Source organism: Stegostoma tigrinum, chromosome 2 (genome assembly GCF_030684315.1).
Source record: "Stegostoma tigrinum isolate sSteTig4 chromosome 2, sSteTig4.hap1, whole genome shotgun sequence".
Taxonomy (NCBI): domain Eukaryota; kingdom Metazoa; phylum Chordata; class Chondrichthyes; order Orectolobiformes; family Stegostomatidae; genus Stegostoma; species Stegostoma tigrinum.
The window spans coordinates 129,670,438-129,690,669 of record NC_081355.1 but is presented as its reverse complement, the minus strand read 5'-3'; the positions used below and the strand labels follow the sequence as shown (position 1 = coordinate 129,690,669).

At 42.4% G+C, this 20,232-nt stretch overlaps 1 protein-coding gene across 6 annotated transcripts in view; it reads left to right on the top strand.

The window, feature by feature from the left end:
• Window positions 1–20,232, top strand: part of LOC125463564 (partitioning defective 3 homolog) — a 798,969-nt gene that overhangs the window by 560,782 nt on the left and 217,955 nt on the right. For all 6 annotated transcript variants that reach the window (XM_048554970.2, XM_048554960.2, XM_048554990.2 and 3 more), the window contains one exon: window positions 13,479–13,662. In XM_048554970.2, coding sequence (XP_048410927.1) covers window positions 13,479–13,662 — 184 coding nt within the window. The remainder of the gene's footprint in view (window positions 1–13,478; window positions 13,663–20,232) is intronic.

Here is a 20,232-nt window from a genome sequence, read left to right as displayed (position 1 = left end):
CTGCAAATGGTCCTGAACCTTGTACAGTCATCGGCAAACATCCCCACTTTTGACCTTATGATGGAGAGAAGGTCATCGATGAAGCAACTGAAGATGGTTAGGCCTCGGATACTACCCTGAGGAATTCCTGCAGAGATGTCCCAGAGCTGAAATGACTGTACTACAACGATCGCAACAGTCTGCCTTTGGATGGTATGACTCTAACCGTTGGAAAACCTTGCCCCCAATTTTCATTGACTCCAGGTATGCTGCTTGATGCCACACTCAGTCAGATGTGGCGTTGATGTCCATGCTGTCATTCTCACCTTATCTGTGGAATTCAGCTCCTTTTTCCACATTTGAACCAAGTCTGTGATAAGGTCAGGAGCTGAGTGGCCCTGGCAGAACCCAAGCTGGGCGTTGCTGAGCAGATGCTGCCTGATAGTGCTGTTGTTGACACTTTCCATCACTTTACTGATGATCAAAAGTAGACAGGTGGAGTGGTAACTGGCTGAGTTGGGTTTCTTGTTGTGTACTGGACACACCCGGGAAATTTTTGAAATTGTTGGGTAAATGCCAGCGTTTCAGCAGGACTGGAACAGTTTGGCTCGGGATATGGCAAGCTCGGAATTACAAATTTTCGCTATTGAATGTTGTCGGGTCTCTCAGCCTTTGTAGAATCCAGTGCATTGTTCGTTCATTGAGTGTAAGGAAGGAGGAGATAGCATCTCGGCGGAACACGGTCATGTTGTCCTATTTACTTTGCAGTGGAAATCACTGGATAATGAGGGGAGAAGTCTTTGTTAATATTTTCCCCTGTTACTCAGCACAGACTAGGAATAGAGTGCTTTTGTGTAATTCAAAACAAGCACCCAGTTGTTTGGATTTGGAAAAATCTTAAGCCATTTCAAGACTGTTTAACAAAGTGAGTTGTGTTTATGGATGCAAATACATTTGTGGCCCAAAGCACGACTGAGAGTGAAAGGATCATATTGTATCACAACAGAAAATTAAGGGTTGATAGGAAGGAAAGGTGAGGGAGTTCATTATCACATTCTCATTTTCATGTTTGCAGATTCATGCATATTAAATTTATCTGTGTCCTGTGACAGTCGTCCAATGACATATTTAAAAGTGCTGCCCTTTAGATGTGAGTAACAGATGCTTACATGAAACACTATATTCCTTCAGCAATCCCACATCAATGAATTTATGAATATTTTCACAAGCACACTGGAATTTTTTGCTGAAAATGTGTCGGCTTTTCCTTTTTAAGTGAGGTTGAGCAAATAGCTAATGTATTATTTTTGATATTGCAGCTGAGCTAATATTTCCAGTCATCCAGGGGAAGGGTGACTCTAGAAATATAGCTTTCTATATGGTATGAGAAATCACTTCCTCATTTATTTATCATTAACTAATGACCAGTGTTAGATTTGCATTGTGAAGCCTATGCAATGCAGACTTGTAATAAGTGATTAGTTTCTGTGTTTGAACTTCTTGATGTTTTAAACACAATTATGCTGCACCAGAAGGAATTTCCTTTATCTAAGGGAAATATCCTCTCATTTCCTTCTGACCATTCCCTGGAAGTGTGTTTGCTGAAAGAAGCCATACTGTATTCAATTTATTTGGCAAGTTGGCTAAGATGGTTTGAATTCATGTAGGACACCGCCATTTCCCACAAATTCCTCTCTGAATGAGTACTAGCAAGACAGATGTTTTCACGAAAAGTTAGATTGGACTTGAAGGGTAAACTCAGTTTCTTGCTCCACAGATACTGCCACATCTACTGAGTCTCTCTAGCATTCTCTGCATTAGTCTGAGTAAAACATGATTGGTGGCGCGCTTCTGTTTTCTAAGGTGACGATTTGTACCATGGCGGTCAACTGTTGCTTAAGCATCACTTAATGTGGCTCAGGAGCCCTAATCTGGCACCCACAAACCTGCTGTATTTCACAAATGTGTTTGTGGTGTAAAACAAAGCCAGTTGACCCATCCTCATTAAATAATCATTGTTATCTACAGCCATTTTCCTCCTTTTACCCCATATCCTTGCACATTAATTTTTTCCAAATAATCATCCAATTCCCTCCTTTTGAATGCCTCAATCACACTTGTAGACTGTGCATTCCATACTCTCACTACTTGCTGAATCAAAAAAAAGACTTCCCTCACATCGCCTTTACTACTTGTTTCTATCTAACTACTCTAATTTGCTGCAGAGGAAGACAGTGGGATGAGGTGATGCTCAATTTGTTGACCTCTATTTTTTTTGGAGTCTCTCCACCACCATTTGAACTCTTCATTTCTGCTTGCCTCTTCCAATGCCTTTCAAAGTAGTCACCTCCATAGGTCACAACCCTCAGCTACTTCCACCATCATGCATGCAAGCATCCTGGTAGTTGAGGTTTGTAAGTGGTTGTGACCCATTTGGCATTTTACCATGTGCAAGGTCTTCAGCTATATGGTCATCACTCAACTGATGAATGTGCCCAAGCCAACAGAGATGTAGTCGGCTTAAAAATGAATGGCATTGACAAGTTGGGAGACCTCCATGTCAGTTACCCTGTCCTAACAAGTTCAGGGCATTGTCACCAGCTGAAGTTGACTGTCACATGAATTAACTCAGTGAGTAGCATTCTCGATACATACAGCTACCACAGTGCTTTCTATGATGCAGATCACTGTGTTAGGATTAGGAGGCAACCCTTGATGTATTTTTTAACTTCAAAGCAGAAATCCACTCCTCATCAACATCAGCCATAGTGCATCATCCAGCGTTTCAAACAATGAGTTGTTCAACCAGTTGAATGGATGGTCTCTGTCGTTTCCCCACTGAGTGCAGAGGCAAAATGGAGCATACTTTAGGACACCACATTGTATTCTTCGCACATGAGAAATAGGTGTAGAGAATTCCGACTAGTTTGAGCTTGTCATCATTGTGCTGGAACCTGTTATTAAAGTCAAGCAGTCTCCCCCTGTAAAGGCAAAACCTTCTTATTTTTCTTTTTAATTGTGAGCTCAAAATGGGAAAAGCAGCAGTTTAAAAAATTGAGGATTATGGAAGGCATTGCAACCCTGTATTTTTTTTAAAGCAGGTTACTGATGCTCACTGTAAGTGCTGGTTGCACTTCTGTTTGTTCAACCACTGGGGTCATTCAGTTCCAGAGGAAATGACACCAGGGAGTGTGTACGAGGTGAGATTTGGCTGGCAGCAAGCCACTGATCGGTCTGTGGAGTGGTGACCCGTTGTCAATGACAAAGGGTTTCTGCCTATCAGCAACTATTGACAGGCTCTCAGGTAGCTGATCAGCCTGTGGATGTGAACAATATAGGAGCAAACTTGGGAAGTCTGAAAGCAGAGGGTGGTGTCTTTGTTTCTGCAGTTAAATGAAATGTGTAAGGCCTGAAACAGGCTGGTTTATATTCCCTCACTAGTTGCTGTATGGTGTATATATTATTGTAAAACTTTGCACAGGAACAGTATTTCATAGGAACAATTCCCAAACATAATTTAGCAATAAAGGCAGTTAACAATGGTAGGTATTGCAGACTTTCTTAAAAAGGGAAAGAAATAGAAACCCAAATGAGTTTTGGAAGCAATTCCAGAGCTTAAGCCTAGGTAGCTGAAAGCATGGCTAAAGGTGAAGTTAAGGAAATTGGAGATGAGTAAGAGGCAGAAAATAGAAATTACAGAGAAAACTCAGAAGTGTTTTAGGGCTGCACCAGATTAGAGCTAAGAATGTTGGAGATCGTGGTGACGATTATTTAGGGTTACCACGCCACAAAAAGAGGCCATTCGGCCCATTAATTCCATACAGCACTGTGTAGAGAAATTCGAGCAGTCATCAGAACGTAGCAGCTGTGAGCACAAGATTATTTAGCCCATTGCGTCTGCTCTGCCATTCAGTATGATTGTGGCTGACCCTCTGATAGTCCATCCTCCCTCTATCCCTCCAGACCCCTTGACATCTTTCGTATCTTGAAATCATCTGTTTCTTTCTTAAAAGTCTCTCAGCCTTCACCAGTCCCATAGGTCTGCAAGCTTATTTGTCTCAAATTTCCTTTTAATCTCCTTTCCTTCAATGAGAGGACCCCATAATTCTCTCAACTAATTCTATAGCCAACATGTCTCATTCCTGTAACGATTCTCAAAGTCTCCTTTATACTCTCCCAGACTGCCCTCATCCTTCCTAAATTGTGGTAACTAGATACAGTACTCTGTGCGGCCTAAACAGAGCTTTCTAAATACATCATCCTCCGACACTTCCGCCATCTACAAACCAACCCCACCACCAAAGACATTTTTCCATCCTCACCCTTGTCTGCCTTCCGGAGAGACCACTCTCTCCAGGACACCCTTGTCTTCTCCACACTCCCCTCCAACCCCACCATACCCGGCACTTTCCCCTGCAACCGCAGGAAGTGCTACACTTGCCCCCACACCTCTTCCCTTGCCCCAAGAAGACTTTCCACATCAAGCAGATGCTCACCTGCACATCCAACAATGTGGTATACTGCATCCACTGTACCTGTTGTGGCTAAGGCTACATTGGAGAAACCAAGCGGAGGCTTGGGGACCGCTTTGCAGAACACCTCCGCTTGGTTCGCAATAAACAACTGCAACTCCCAGTCGCGAACTATTTCAACTCCCCCTCCCATTCCTTAGATGGCATGTCCATCCTGGGCTTCCTGCAGTGCCATAATGATGGCACTCAAAAGTTGCACGAGCAGCAACTCATTCCGCTTGGGAACCCTGCAGCCCAATGGTGTCAATGTGGATTTCATAAGCTTCAAAAATCTCCCCTCCCCCACTACATCCCAAAATCAGCCCAGCTTGTCCCCGCCTCCCTAACCTGTTCTTCCTCTCTCCTATCCCCCTCCTCCCACCCCAAGCCGCACCTCCATTTCCTACCTACTAACCTCATCCCGTCCCCTTGACCTGTCCGTCCTCCCTGGACTGATGTATCCCCTCCCTACCTCCCCACCTATACTCTGCTCTCCACCTATCTTCTCCTCTATCCATCTTCTGTCCGCCTCTTCCCCCCCCCCTCCCTATTTATTTCAGAACCCTCTACCATCCCCCTTTTCTGATGGAGGGTCTAGGCCCGAAATGTCAGCTTTTGTGCTCCTGAGATGCTGCTTGGCCTGCTGTGTTGATCCAGCTCCACACTTTGTTATCTCGGATTCTCCAACATCTACAGTTCCCATTATCTCTTTCTAAACGTTCCGTTTTATTTCACTGTTGTTGACTCAAAGAACAAAGAAAATTACAGCACAGGAAACGGCCCTTCGGCCCTCCAAGCCTGCGCCGATTGAGATCCTCTGTCTAAACCTATCGTCTATTTTCTAAGGGTCTGTATCCCTTTGCTCCCTGCCCATCCATGTACCTGTCCGCATACATCTTAGAAGACACTATCAAGTCTGCATCTACCACCTCTGCTGGCACCGCGTTCCAGGCACCCACCACCCTCTGTGTAAAGAACTTTCCACACATATCTCCCATAAACTTTCCTCTTCTCACTTTGAACTCATGACCCCTAGTAACTGAGTCCCCCACTCTGGGGAAAAAGCTTCTTGCTGTGCACCTTGTGCATACTCCTCATGATTTTGTAGACCTCAATCAGGTCCCCCCTCAATCTTTGTCTTTCTAATGAAAATAATCCTAATCTACTCCACCTTCCTTCATAGCTAGCGCCCTCCCCCTCCCCCCCCCCCTCCCCCCCCATACCAGGGAACATCCTGGTGAACCTCCTCTGCTCTCTCTCCAAAGCATCCACATTCTTTTGGTAATATGGCGACCATAATTGTACACAGTATTCCAAATGTGGCCGAATCAAAGTCTTTTACTCAATACCTTTATTTCTGAAGCGCAAGGTCCCAGATGATTTGCTATCTGATCACCAACACCTGCTTCCTTCAAAATGAGCCCTCTTACCCTGTGCACTGTTTGGAACTTCATATGAAGAGTGAAATTCTCTCACTTTCCATTTAATTACATTCTCTCTGAATATGGGGAAAATCCAAGAGTTGCCAGCTGGTATTCCAACTGTAGTCTTTATGATTATGGTCAGAACTTGTTCATGCAAAACCTTGGACAATGATTTTTAAAAAGATGATTGCTGTCGAGCAGTACTAATGAAGCTGTGATTCATATCGGTTTCTAAATTAAGCAATGGAAATGTCTATAAATTGGATTTGGGTTCATTTTATTCAGTCATATTGCTAAATAGGAGAAAGCAAAAGTATGTGAAAATGGACTCAAACTATGCCTTGATACAGTGATTACAACAAATAAGTTGTTGCCCATGTTATCATTTTAAGCAGAATTATTCAACTTTTTCTCCACCATCCATTGTTTCTCCTTCATGCACTCAGAAGGACTATTCAAATTGTCACTGTAAGAAGGGAAAAATCTGAGAAACTCTACTTGGGATTCACAGATGCTTAGATTCCCTTGGCAGCAGGGTGATGTTGGCATGAAACTGAATGTTGTGGCATTTATTTCTCCCTTGTAGCTACCTAATGTGACTCCATGGAATAACACATCTCCCGTTTAGTGTCAGAAAATAGATTCATGTGAAATGCCAGGAATATGCAGTCTGTTGCACTTCGCAATCACTCCAAGACAGGAGCACGTTTCCTCACATCGAGCAGTGGTGATGTATTTGGATCTCCCAGGGTTCAGATACTATTTCCTATCGTGGTCCCAAGTGTACATAGAACACCACCAATATAGATGACATTCCGAAGGAGAAGTTATTTCATGAAATAATTGTGGTGGTGTTAAAATTGCTGATAGCTATTTTTATGTCATCTGAGATAATTACTTGGGCATATGTTGGAAAGAAAATTCGAGTTGAAAACTGTTTCACAAGATACTTAAATTGGATTCCCAGATTTTTACTCCTCCTCTTAAGATAGCAAGCATGTCTTTGGCAGAGAGGGCAGAATTATAACCGGTTCCCATGCTGCTCCAGTTATCTCTGGAAATTGAAGCTGCAATTTCTGGAGAAACTTTCATCTCACGTTTGTTGAGATGGCTTGCAATCAAATTTGTTTTCCTGCATCCCCTTTAATATATATTATTTGAACTTACATTCTTCCAAGCAATTGAACAATATTCCTCCACACCCTTGACTTGTACCTTGTAGGTGTGGACATATTTTGGGCAATTGAGGTGAGTTACTTGCTGTGGGATTCTGCGCCTCTCCAATGTATTTGTAGCCACTGTGTTTATATGGCTAGCCGATTTTGTTTCTGTTCAATAGTAGACCTCCTAACGTTGATCAGGGTTTCTGCATTGATAATGCCATTGAGTACCAAGGGACAATGGTTAGGTTCTCCCTGTTGGAGGTGTTCATTGCAAATGTCTGGCAAGAATACACCTTGCTGTTTGTCACCCCAAGCCTGGATTTTGCCCAGTTCCTGCTATGTTCGGACATGGATTGCTTTAGTATCTGAGGAATTATGAATGGTGTTAAACATTGTGTAATCTTCAAGACATACCTCATTTCTGAGCTCATGATGAAAGTAAGGACGTTAATGAAGCAGCTGAAGATTGTTGGGCCAAGGACACTATTTGTTGCCTATATTCAGTTCCAGATCTTGGTTGAATGCATCTACCCTGACTCTTTGTGTGGTTTTAGACCTCGGTGACCTAGATTTAGCAAGCACTTCTCAATCTGGCAGCTGCAAGAGAAATACTGCGAATGGAGGAGATGATAATATAATGCTTTCATCAACCTTATGAAGGCATTCCAATAGATAAGCAGTGGAAGTCTATTTAAACTCGTGAAGAAAATTGTCTACCTGCCAAAACTGCTCAATTTGACATTCTCTTTCCATGACCAAATGTTGGATGTATGTCGCTATATGAGGTGTAATCAGAACTATTTGAAAATCCTGGCACATTGTAGCTTATTCTTCTCTGTGCTGCTGTCAGCTACAACATTTCCATCAGCACCTGCTCATTGCTAAGGCAATAATGTCAGCACTGGCTCAGCCACATGTATTGGATGCACATAGTCAGCTACCCAAAGATCATTGATGTGATGAACGGTTACAGGATCATGACCATCTGGGCATCTCGACCTTTGCCGCAAGGCCACATCCAAGTGAAGGTAGTAGGCATTGGCATGGACAACTGCAAGACAGTTGCTGATGACCATGACCTCCTGAGACTAACTGTTGTGAACAGCATTAAAAGAGATAAATAGAAACAAAAAGCTCCGCTGACCAAGTAGAACATATAGGGGAAAAAGAGCAAGTGAATTGTATACCTTCTCAGCCCACTATCTTGGTCTACAGGGATTACCATACCAGAGATGGGCTTCTGAACCACACCAGGTGCTGTTCAATAGAATTGACTTTCACAGTACAAAGCATCTTCAAATGTGATGGAAAACTGATACTGAACAGTTAAAAGAGAAATTAAATTAGGTTGTAATCTGCCAAGAAGTAGCCTATTAACAAGTGTAACGTCTACGAACGAGATCATGCATTTTGAGAAGTCTGTGAATCATCTGCCGCCTTTTTATTTTGATGTATTATGTATTAAGAAAGTAGACTGGAGTTTTATTCAGAATACTATCTGCTTATTACAAGCAATCAATCTTAACACAGCAGGGGAGAACAGAGATTCAAACTCATCACTGGAAGAAGATATTCTCCATGACATGCTGCATTCCCCTGAGATGGTGTGAATCTTGCATTTCAGAACTAGGCTAGTATCTGAGAATTGCCCAAAGAGGAATCTTCTTTTGTAAGCTAGTAGATAAAGGTAGATGATGTTTGAAGATGAAATGAGATGGCAGTCATTTCGTGCTTCCAGAGAAGGAGTGCAACCAAAGTAGAACCTGATTTATGTTTGGTTACAAGGTTTCATTTTAAGTGAATCCATTTCTTTAATCATGCTTAGTTTGTGGGGGAAAGAGAGAAATTGGTTCTCTGGAGACACTAATTTGTTAGGCCATTTTTTATTTTGAAGCCACACAGTAAGACTGATAATGAAAAGAACTGATCTAATCTGTTAAATTCCTACTTCTCTGATACCATAATTTTCCTGTTGAACTTAATTGCATAATTTGATGGAATTTTTTTTAACACACTTCTGTTATACGAATGTTAAAATGATGTTTGCTACTGTCAAATAGATGTCCCTAGTTCATTTATATATTGTGGTCCTGTTTGCTAAAGATGTCTGACAGCACTTTCTGATACAGCGAAAACCCATAAGACAGGTTCTCAGTCTTTTGAAAATGGTTGATTCTGAATGTTTAACTCAAAATGATTAAAAACAACTGTGTACAGTTGAAGATTTCCTTTCGTTTATTGTACTTAAAATTCATGGTGTTTGACTTTCCCCTTGATATATAGGAAAGTAGCAACCTGTTGAGATAAATTGCAACCAGAGATAATTTGTAAAATTAACCACAATTCTTTTCAATATATTTGTGTAAGCAAAGATGGGAGGATTATGTCAGTTTGAGGGAAGTGTTGTAATGAAGCTCTGAGGCTTGACTGTCAGCCTAAGGCAGTCTTCTAGGGAAGCCTTAGTAGTTCCCTTAGAAAATTATGATCTGATTAAAACAAACCAGCATAGTTTTACAAAAGAGATTTTCTCTTGAACAAATTCATTAGGATTATTTTGAGGATATATGTAGTGGGTTAAATAAAGGGGAGCTGAATGTAGATCTAATGTACCTCAGTTTCCAATAGGCATTTGTTAAAATGCTACACCAAGGGCTCATGGAATTGGCATAATAAACTGGAATGGGCAGAGAATTGGTTAAAAGATAGAATGGAGGCAAACATAACATTTTCATCTCTTCAGTTTATGACTGGTAGAGGGCCAAACCATCAGTGCTGGTGCTTCGGCTATTTACCATCCATGTTAATCGGAGTGGTGTATCTAGGTTTGTTCTTGTTGTATGTCTCCCCTCCGACAATAAGATATAGGAGCAGAATTAGGTCATTCGACCCGTCATGTATGCTCTGTCGTTTAACCACGTCAGATATTTTTCTCAACCCCATTCTCCTGCCTTCTCTCGACTGGGTGGCACGGTGGCTCAGTGGTTAGCACTGCAGCATCACAGCGCCAGGGACCCGGGTTCGATTTCAGCCTCAGGCGACTGTCTGTGTGGAGTTTGCACCTCCTCCCCGTGTCGGCGTGGGTTTCCTCCGGGTGCTCCAGTTTCCTCCCACAGTCCAAAGATGTGCAGGCTAGGTGGATCGGCCATGTTAAATTGCCCTTAGGGCTCATGGGTGTGTAGGTTATAGGGGGATGGGTCTGGGTGGGATGCCCCAAGGGGTGTTGTAGACTTGTTGGTCTGCAGGGCCTGTTTCCACACTGTAGGGAATTTTAAAAAAATTAATATTAATCAGTAACCTATTTATCTCTGTCTTAAATGCACTCAATGACTCTGCCATCGAAAGCTTTGGAGGCCATGTGGTCCACAGATTTACCACTCTCCCCATCTCTGTTCTGAACGATCATCTTTCTCTCGGAGGCTGTGCCCTCAGGCCCTAGTCTGCCTTACTAGTGGAAACCTCTCCTCCGCGTTCACGCTATCTAGGCCTCTCAGTATTTTGTAAGTTTCAATGAAACATTCCCCCCACAGCCCCAATCCTTTTAAATGCCATTGAATTCTGATCCTGAGTCGTCAACTGCGTCTCAAACAACAAGTCCTTCATCGCCATCATCATTCTTGTAAATCTCCTCTGAACCCCCTCCAAGGCAAGCGCTTCCTCCCTTAGATACAGGGTCCAAAGCAGCTCACAATATTCCAAATGCAGTTTGAGCAGATCCTTGTACAATCTCTGCTATATATCCCTGCTCTTGTATTCTAACCTTCTTGAAATGAGTACTAACATTGCAGTTGCCTTCCAAACTGTCAACTGAACCTGTATGTTAACCTTAAGATAATCCTGAGCTAGGACTCATTAGCGGAGACTCTAACTAGGATTCACCTGTGAGGAGAACATGTAGGCTGCAGCAAGATATAGACCAGTTAAGTGAACTGCCAACATGATGGCAGATGGAGTTCAGTGGTGGGTGGAAATGTGTAACTTTTTATTTTGGTTTTCAAGAACAGAAACATATGTTTTCTTAAGTGTGAAGCATGTACTCGTACAAATACCACAAGTAGTTAGTGTACAAGCACAGCAAGAAATTTGGATGGCAAATAGCATATTGATCTTTATGGAAAGGGAATTAGATTACAAGAATAAAGAAGTCCAGTTCCAATGATCCAGGGCTTTGGTGCAAGCACATTTTGAATACAGCATACAGTTTTGGCTTCCATATTTAAGGTATGATGTACATGCATTCAAGGGAAGATGATGGCTGAGTGGTAATGCCACAAGACATGTAAATTATTGGCCTAGGCTGAAAAAAACATAGAGGTAGGAATAGGCCATTCAGCCCATTGATCCTGCCCCATCATTCAACATGATTGTGGCTGATCTTCTGTCTGAACATGATACTCCTGTCCTTCCCCACACCTTGACTCTTGCTTAAATAGATCCAGTGAATTGCCCTCCACAGCTTTCTGTGTTGGAGAATTTCATTGTTTCACACCCTCGGAGTGAGGGTTTGTTCCTAATTGCTTGCAGCAACTGAAGGTTTGCATTTGATCACTGATGCACAAGAACACCAGGTCCCTTTATGCATCAACCTTTCCAAATATCTCTCAGCTTAAATAGTACTCTGCCATCCTGTTGTTTCAACTGAAGTGGACAACTTCACGTTTTCCCACATATACTGCATATGCGATGTGTTTTCCCACTCTCAACTTGTCCAAATCACCCTGAAGCCTCTGGATGTCTTTCACACTCCTGCTCAGTTTGATGTGTATTGCGAATAGCCATGCCGTTGGGACAGTGTTTCAAATTTCATCACAACTGCTGGTGGAATTTAAACTAAATTTAAAAAATCTTCAATTTAAAACCAGTCTCAGTAATGGTAGCCATGAATGACATCAATCGTCATGAAAACCCATCTGGTTCACGAATATATGTGGGGAAGGGTATTTGCCTTCCTTATCTTACCGAGCCTAACTTCACCTCCAGAATGCCCAATAAAATAGTCTAACCGGTTACTCAGTTCGGGGTAATTAAAAATGTGCAACAAGTGCCGGTCTCGTTAGTGACACCCACCTCCCATGAAAGAATGACAGAGAAAATAGGTGGAACAGCAAATTTCACCAAATTAGTCCCTGAGAATACGAATTCCCCTAAGATGAGAAACAGAGTAAATTAGGCCTACGCTCTTTTGGAGCTAAGAAGAATGAAAATGTAATCTCATTGAAACATAAAACATTGCAAAGGGTAAGTGCTGACAGCTTGTTTCCACTGATCGCAGAATCTAAAACAGGGGAGTACAGTCTCTATTTAAAGGGCTAATCGCTTAGGAATGAAACAATGATTTATTTCACTCAAATGGTTGTAAATCTTTGAAATCCTCACCCCAGAGGATTGTGTATGCTCCATTATTGAATATATTTGAGGCTGATCTCAAGGAATCACGGGAAGTTGGGAATAAGTGGGAAAGTAGATTTGAAACCTGAGATAAGCCAGCATCGTATTGAATGGTGGAGCAGACTTGAGTTGATACATTTATATGTGGTAATATGTTTTATTCAGTGATGATGTCCTCCTTTGTCATGCCTGCCATTATATGGCTAGAAAAGCTCACCTTTTGGTTTGTAAAATTCTAATAACATGATTAAAATTATAACATGTTTTAAAAATACCAGAGTCTGCAGGTAAGAGTTTCTTCTCTTCCTTAACTATAAGATGCATGAGGCCTGAATGTTCCTTGTAAAAGAAAAATGCCACTGTTGTATGTCCAGTCAGTCACTGCCCTCTGATTCCTCCTCTTCCTGTCTCCCCCCGCACTCCACAAACCTCCACGATGTACTATAATGCAAGACGCAAGGTGTGTAAGCAACCTGTTTCTGGGTGTCTGGCAGTGCTGCTGTTGGACCAGCTGTGAAGAAGGTATGTGGCAATGGTTTGGGTTGGGTGCTTTCTTCTGTGCTCAGCACCCTGCTCATAACGGATGCCCAAGCCCATCACATTAGCTTGTTTGTTCTTCTGTCTTCCACAGTGGAAGGGTGTCCTGCTGCCTTAGCATTGCTCCCCCAGTAGCACAGCCAAGATCAAAAAGAGTGGCCCAGCCCTTCCTTTCATTAATACATTCATGTTATCCAGCTGAGCAAGGTAATTATGAGTTCAGCCAGTGACCGAAAACAGATTTCCTTTATTCATGTGAACAAATGGGATTCAGTATTAAAACTAGTAATATTTATTCTGATCATAAGCTTGGATGTAGGATTTCATAATGTCTGAAACCTGCTGCAAGAGAGGATTGAAAATGAAATCTTTGCACCTTTGAAGGTATTTTGTAACTTTGATTGTAATGCAACATGAAGTGAGTGCTGACCATATTACTATGCAATTTTTTTTAGTTAAATCGTCATTTCTGTAAACAGGTAACTACCATATGTCTCCGACAGTGAACATGACCCAGGATGACACTGTTATTATTGAAGATGACAGACCACCTGGTAATCTTCCTCGACTATCCAACCAGTCATCCATGGATTATCATCAAGAAATAAATTCTGTAACGTCTGGTCTGTGGGTGAAAGAACCTGATAAAGATAAAACAGATGGGTAAGAGCACTGTACCAATTAATTCTTGGTTCTAACACCATTTTTTCAAACTATTGTTTCTGATAGCTTCTGAAGATTACATGAGAAAACAGATTAGATTAGATTCCGTACGGCGTGGAAACAGGCTCTTCGGCGCAACAAATCCACACCACCCCTTGGAGCATCCCACCCAGACCCATTCCCCAATAACCCACACACCCCTAAACACTACGGGCAATTTAGCTTGTGATAGTGGGAACTGCAGATGCTGGAGAATCCAAGACGATAAAATGTGAGGCTGGATAAACACAGCAGGCCCAGCAGCATCTCAGGAGCACAAAAGCTGACGTTTCGGGCCTAGACCCTTCTTCAGAGAGGGGAATGGGGTGAGGGTTCTGGAATAAATAGGGAGAGAGGGGGAGGCGGACCGAAGATGGAGAGAAAAGAAGATAGGTGGAGAGGAGAGTGTAGGTGGGGAGGTAGGGAAGACAGACAGGTCAAGGAGGTGGGATGAGTTTAGTAGGTAGGAGATGGAGGTGCGGCTTGGGGTGGGAGGAAGGGATGGGTGAGAGGAAGAACAGGTTAGGGAGGCAGAGACAGGTTGGACTGGTTTTGGGATGCAGTGGGTGGAGGGGAAGAGCTGGGCTGGTTGTGTGGTGCAGTGGGGGGAGGCGACGAACTGGGCTGGTTTTGGGATGCAGTGGGGGAAGGAGAGATTTTGAAGCTGGTGAAGTCCACATTGATACCATTGGGCTGCAGGGTTCCTAAGCGGAATATGAGTTGCTGTTCCTGCAACCTTCGGGTGGCATCATTGTGGCACTGCAGGAGGCCCATGATGGACATGTCATCTAGAGAATGGGAGGGGTAGTGGAAATGGTTTGCGACTGGGAGGTGCAGTTGTTTATTGCGAACCGAGCAGAGGTGTTCTGCAAAGCGGTCCCCAAGCCTCCGCTTGGTTTCCCCAATGTAGAGGAAGCCACACCGGGTACATTGGATGCAGTATACCAACCGCATCCCAAAACCAGCCCAGTTCGTCCCCTCCCCCCACTGCACCACACAACCAGCCCAGCTCTTCCCCTCCACCCACTGCATCCCAAAACCAGTCCAACCTGTCTCTGCCTCCCTAACCTGTTCTTCCTCTCACCCATCCCTTCCTGCCACCCCAAGCCGCACCTCCATCTCCTACCTACTAACCTCATCCCACCTCCTTGACCTGTCCGTCTTCCCTGGCCTGACCTATCCCCTCCCTACCTCCCCACCTATACTCTCCTCTCCACCTATCTTCTTTTCTCTCCATCTTCGGTCTGCCTCCCCCTCCCTCCCTATTTATTCCAGAACCCTCACCCCATCCCCCTCTCTGATGAAGGGTCTAGGCCCGAAACGTCGGTTTTTGTGCTCCTGAGATGCTGCTGGGCCTGCTGTGTTCATCCAGCCTCACATTTTATTGTCTTGGGCAATTTAGCTTAGTCAGTCCACCTAGCCTGCACGTCTTTGGGAATGAACCAGAGCACCCGGAGGAAACCCATGCAGACACAGAGAGAATGTGCAAACTCCGCATAGACAGTTGCCCGAGGCTGGAATCGAAACCAGGTCCCTGGCGCTGTGAGGCTGCAGTGCTAACCACTGAGCCACCGTGCCGCCCCTTCGCCATGGGAAATGCAGGGTTGTGGAAATAGGATAATGAATGCACGTCTGCATGGGATGCTGTTTGGAGGGCCAGTCTGAACTCAGTGGGCCACATGGCTTGCTTTCATGCTGTAAGTATTCAATGAAAATAAGGGTCAGAAGAATTGTGATATTTTGTTAATAACTATGATACTTCTCTGTCTCTTCCTGTACAGTCTCACCCTAACCCATTACCTTCACTTCACACTTCTCTCTTGGGCTCAGTTCTTTTGTCAGTGTGTTTCGACTAAACCTGTAATGAAGTCAGGAACTGGTTGGGTCTGATGTACACCAAACTGCATGTCAGTGACCACTTTCTGGTTGAGTGAATGCTGCTTGATATCAGTTCAACAACCCTCTCTATCATTTTGATAGTAGATTGATGGGATGGTAGTTGGCTGGGTTGCATTTGTTCCGCCTGATGTCGATGGAGTAGCAGGCAGAAACATTTTCGGTGCTATTGTGAGGCAGTGGTAGTGTCCCTATCTCTGACCACCAAAGGCCTGGGTTCAGGTCCTGGCTGCCCTGGACTCTCTGTCATAATATGTCAGAATAGGTTGATTAAAATAACTCTAACTGAGCAAATTTCCATAGTGCTAGGTGGATCTTAGCATTGCGAATGTACCAGAACAGCTTGACTACAGATATCGCTGGATCTGAAGAACAATTTTCAGTTCTTTTGCCAGAATTTAATCAGGACGTATAGTTCTTGCAGTAACCAGAGACTTCCATTATTTCTGAATATCACGTGAGCTGAATCACTTGGCTGAAATCTGGCATCTGTGATGCTGGTGTGTTCATGAGGAGACCAAGAAAGTCCTCCATTCCACATTTCTGGCTGAAGAGGGTCACAAACATATCAAACTTTTGACTGATCTTTTGGGGCTGCTTCAACTTCGATGATGGAAATATTTGTGGAGCTACCTCCCACAGTGAATTACATATTGTCCTCCACAATTCATGACTGACTGGGGCATGAATGCGGAGCTTAGGTCTGACCTGCTATTGTGGGATCACTTAGCCCTGTTCACTGCTGGCTCCTCAAACTGCTTGGTATGCAAGTTGCCCTAGGTTTTTCATCCTTGTTGGTTCTCTCACCACCAACTCAGGCCCAATCTAGCGCTATGTGCCTTAGAACTCAGCCAACTCAGTAACAGTGTTCCCATGCTGCTTTAGGTGATGGAGATTGAAGATCCCCATCCAGAGTACATTCTGTGGCCTTGCTACCCTTGGTTCATTGTCTAAATGGTATTCAACATAGAAGAAATCTGGCTCATCAGCTGAGGATGAGTAATATGTGGAAATCAATAGGATGCTTCCTTGCCCATTTTTGACTTGATGCCATGAGACTTTCTGGGGTTCAGGGTCAATGTGGAAGACTCCCAGGACAACTCCCACCCAAGTTGTATACTACAGTTGCACCACCACTGGTCGATCTGTCCTGTTGGTCGGACAGGGCATGTCCAGGAATGGTGATGTGTTGTCTGAGACATTGTCTATCAGATATGATTGTGTTGTCTGGCTTGTGGGATAGGTCTCCCAGCTTTGGCACAAGCTTCCAAATGTTCATCAGTGAAGACTTTGCAAGGGCATCTGTGCTGTGTTTATTGTTGCAATTTCTGGTGCCTTGGTCAATACCAAGTGGTCTCTGTGTTCTCATTTCTTTTATGAGAGTTCAATTGTAATGATGTCTATTTAGTTTTTCACATAATTAGTTTTCCAGGTGAAATGCATATCATAAAATATATAAGGCACAGGTAAATTAATTTCCCTTTGGCTGTATCCTTGAACAATATGTCAAATAATTCACCAAGCAATTTTTTTTAAAAAATTCTAAATATCTCCTCTATGCCTAATAAAACCCAGCAGGTTGTGACAATAAAATATATTGATGTACTGGTGTAATACAATAACACACTGGCTAGGTGCCTCCTCTGTTGACTTGTTGATTTGTTGCACTGGAAACCAGTAGACAAAGGGATAACCTGCATCAGAATTAACACCTAGATGCTTTCAACCCTTCACTTTCTTAAACCACAGGAGGATCTTCAGTTAGGATCCACAATAAAGTGGACAGCAGAATGTATTGAAGAGAAGTTGAAGATGATCAGAATTACCTAGAATACTTACTGAGAGTCTGAATGCCATCAGCCCTTGTGATCATTAATTTTGTTGCATCAATAATAATTTTGTAAACCATGGCAAAATATGCTTTTTGCAACAAAATTGAAGAATTCAAAGCTCAAAAGTGCAGATGAAGCTCCATTGATGAGTAATTCAAATGGAAAAATGGCACATATATTCTTTGATGTTTGTGTAATAATTTTTTTTTAATGTTACAAGCATTATTTGGTCATTTGATCTGACCAGATCATATTTGTACAATGGGAGATGGAACATTAGTGTGATTGCTGTGATTACTGAAATGTTGCATGCATAATGCACAAACTGCATCTTCACTTAATGAAGGCTGAAAGATGAAAGTCTTCAGAGGGTTTAGACTTATTTACATTTCTCAAGAACCATCTATGTAATAGAAAAAACATCTTAACTTTCCTTGAGTTAAAAATGCTTGATCGTAAGCCTAAGTGTGTCAGTACCGACAGATCTCATTATAGGCTTGGTGCTTGTACTGTTGGCTTGGAAATGATTTTTGAAACACTTCAGTTGTGCTGCATTCACAAAGACAAGTCACCTCACTGAACAATAAATAAGCTACACATTCTAAAGCTTGACAGAACTTACATGATATTTTGAGCACAACCTCAATTCCTATAAATCCGAGTATGAAAGAAGCATTTCTGATATAGTGTACTCTTACAAGTATTATTGCAGAAATATAGAGACCAAGAGCTGAGCATCAAGTGCATCTACGGGTTTTCTTGGAGTGTGAATTAATCAACAACAGTTAACATGTTCAGTTTTATTTCTTGCACTCAAATTCACAGAACCTCTTAATGCACCTTGCTGGTGTTCTTGTACATTTTTAAAAATAATATTATAAACTGTAACAAAATAAATTCATTGTTTGTTTTCTCCTGAAGATACTGATTCTTACAGCGGTCCACTGGTTACTCATTTAACTAATCGTTGAGCCTACTAAAAAATGCAGTTTGTCAAAGCTTTTAATTTTGCACTACTAGGACAATTTGCAAGAATATCAACATAAAGGAAAACAACAGGTTAAGATGGCATGAAAAGAGCGTACTAACTTGTTGACCAGTAGGTGATTGCTGGAGGTGCTGTGATGGCGAATGTACCAGTTAGATGACAGTTGGTGAACTGCAAAACTTTGTTTAAATTAAGCCAAGCAGGTAAGTTACCCTAAGGAATGAGCCAGAAAATGCCACTTACCTGTTTTACACAGTTGAAAGCACATTTGTGTATGTCATTCAGGAAAGAAAATGTCATGTTTATGTAGTGCCAATAAGTGCAAGTCCTCCAGACTATGAGCCCAACTGACTACCGTAAATTGGTCATCATTTTCAAGTTACTGCAATGTAGTTGCAACACAAGTGATGCTTGTCCCTAACAATCCAATTCAAAGATGTTTTGCCTAACGTGTAAAAACCATCTGTCCTGTTAACTGGCAAGGTACTGACTGTATCCAACCAGCTTGTGTTTACAAACCTCCAACAGTGGCCAGTTTTAGATGTGATTCTGCAAATAGTCAAATTTGTAAAATCATCTCAAGCATGCTAAGAATTGAATTGGCAACCCAAAATCAAACTTTTCAGTTAAACTGTTAGTATGGGACAGGAAAATACATGTATTGTTTCAAAAAGCCCTGTTCTTTGCAGACGCAAAGAGCATATGTGCTGAGAATTGTTAAAATATAGAAGAAGACCATCTAGCCCATCATGTCTGCACCAGATCTCCATATGACCGAAATGAATTAGTGTCCTTCACTAGTTTAAAAAAAATAAGTTCTGTATGTTAAAAGTGAACAAAATAAGTGACAGTGATTTTCTGCTTCATTCCCCGGGGCAATGCTTTGATCAAGCAGAATCAATTAGAACAAAGTTTGACAGTTAACTGTCAGTCATCACTTAGTTGGTGCATTCTCTGAAGTAACAGGGAAATGAATCAGCACACGCTTCTCATACAGTATAAGCATGTTACCATTCTATTGGATTTCATGCAAATTGCCCTGTTGAGTGCAAAACGAAACAAACCTTCAACATGGTCTGCTTTTTTTTTATTAAAACAACACTCAAGTTCTGTGCTACCAAACAATGAACTGACATTCTTAATGTATTAACTCAGAGAATGAGACCAGAAAGCTATTTGGCGATGGAGAGCATCTTGTTTGAGGCCCATGTTCTCTCTCACGTACAGACCTTGCAACATATGTAGTTGGATTGTGATCAGACACCTGAACTGTACCCGAATTTTCCCCTTCTTAGTTCAGACCTTGGAGTCAATTTTAGTGATTTGGCTGCTACACAGGAAGAGATGGAAGTCTTCAGAAGTTGAGAGTTTCTTTGTCAGAATTATTTAGTGCTTAGTGAGTGAGTCTGAAGGTTAGTTCTGGAATCAACATAATTGATAATATTTAATTCAGTAATTCACTGGTGACCTGGGTGCAGCTAGTCCCAATTTTGAGCTGATAGAATTTGGATGGTATTTATTTTGCATATCTGAAATCAAAGTTATTTGTTGGGTGTGGTGTGTCTGACTGGGCCAGCATTTATTGCTGATCCCTTGTTGCCCTTGAGAAGATAGAGGGGTGAGCCTTCTTGGACCACAGCGGTCCGTGCAATGTAGGTAGACCCACAATGCTATTAGGGAGGGAATTTCAGGATTTTGACCCTGAAACAGTAAAGGAACGTTCTTACATTTTCCAAGTCTGGATGGTGAGTGATTTGGAAGGGATCTTGCAGATGGTGGTGTTTCTGTTGATCTGCTTCCCTTGACTTGCTATAT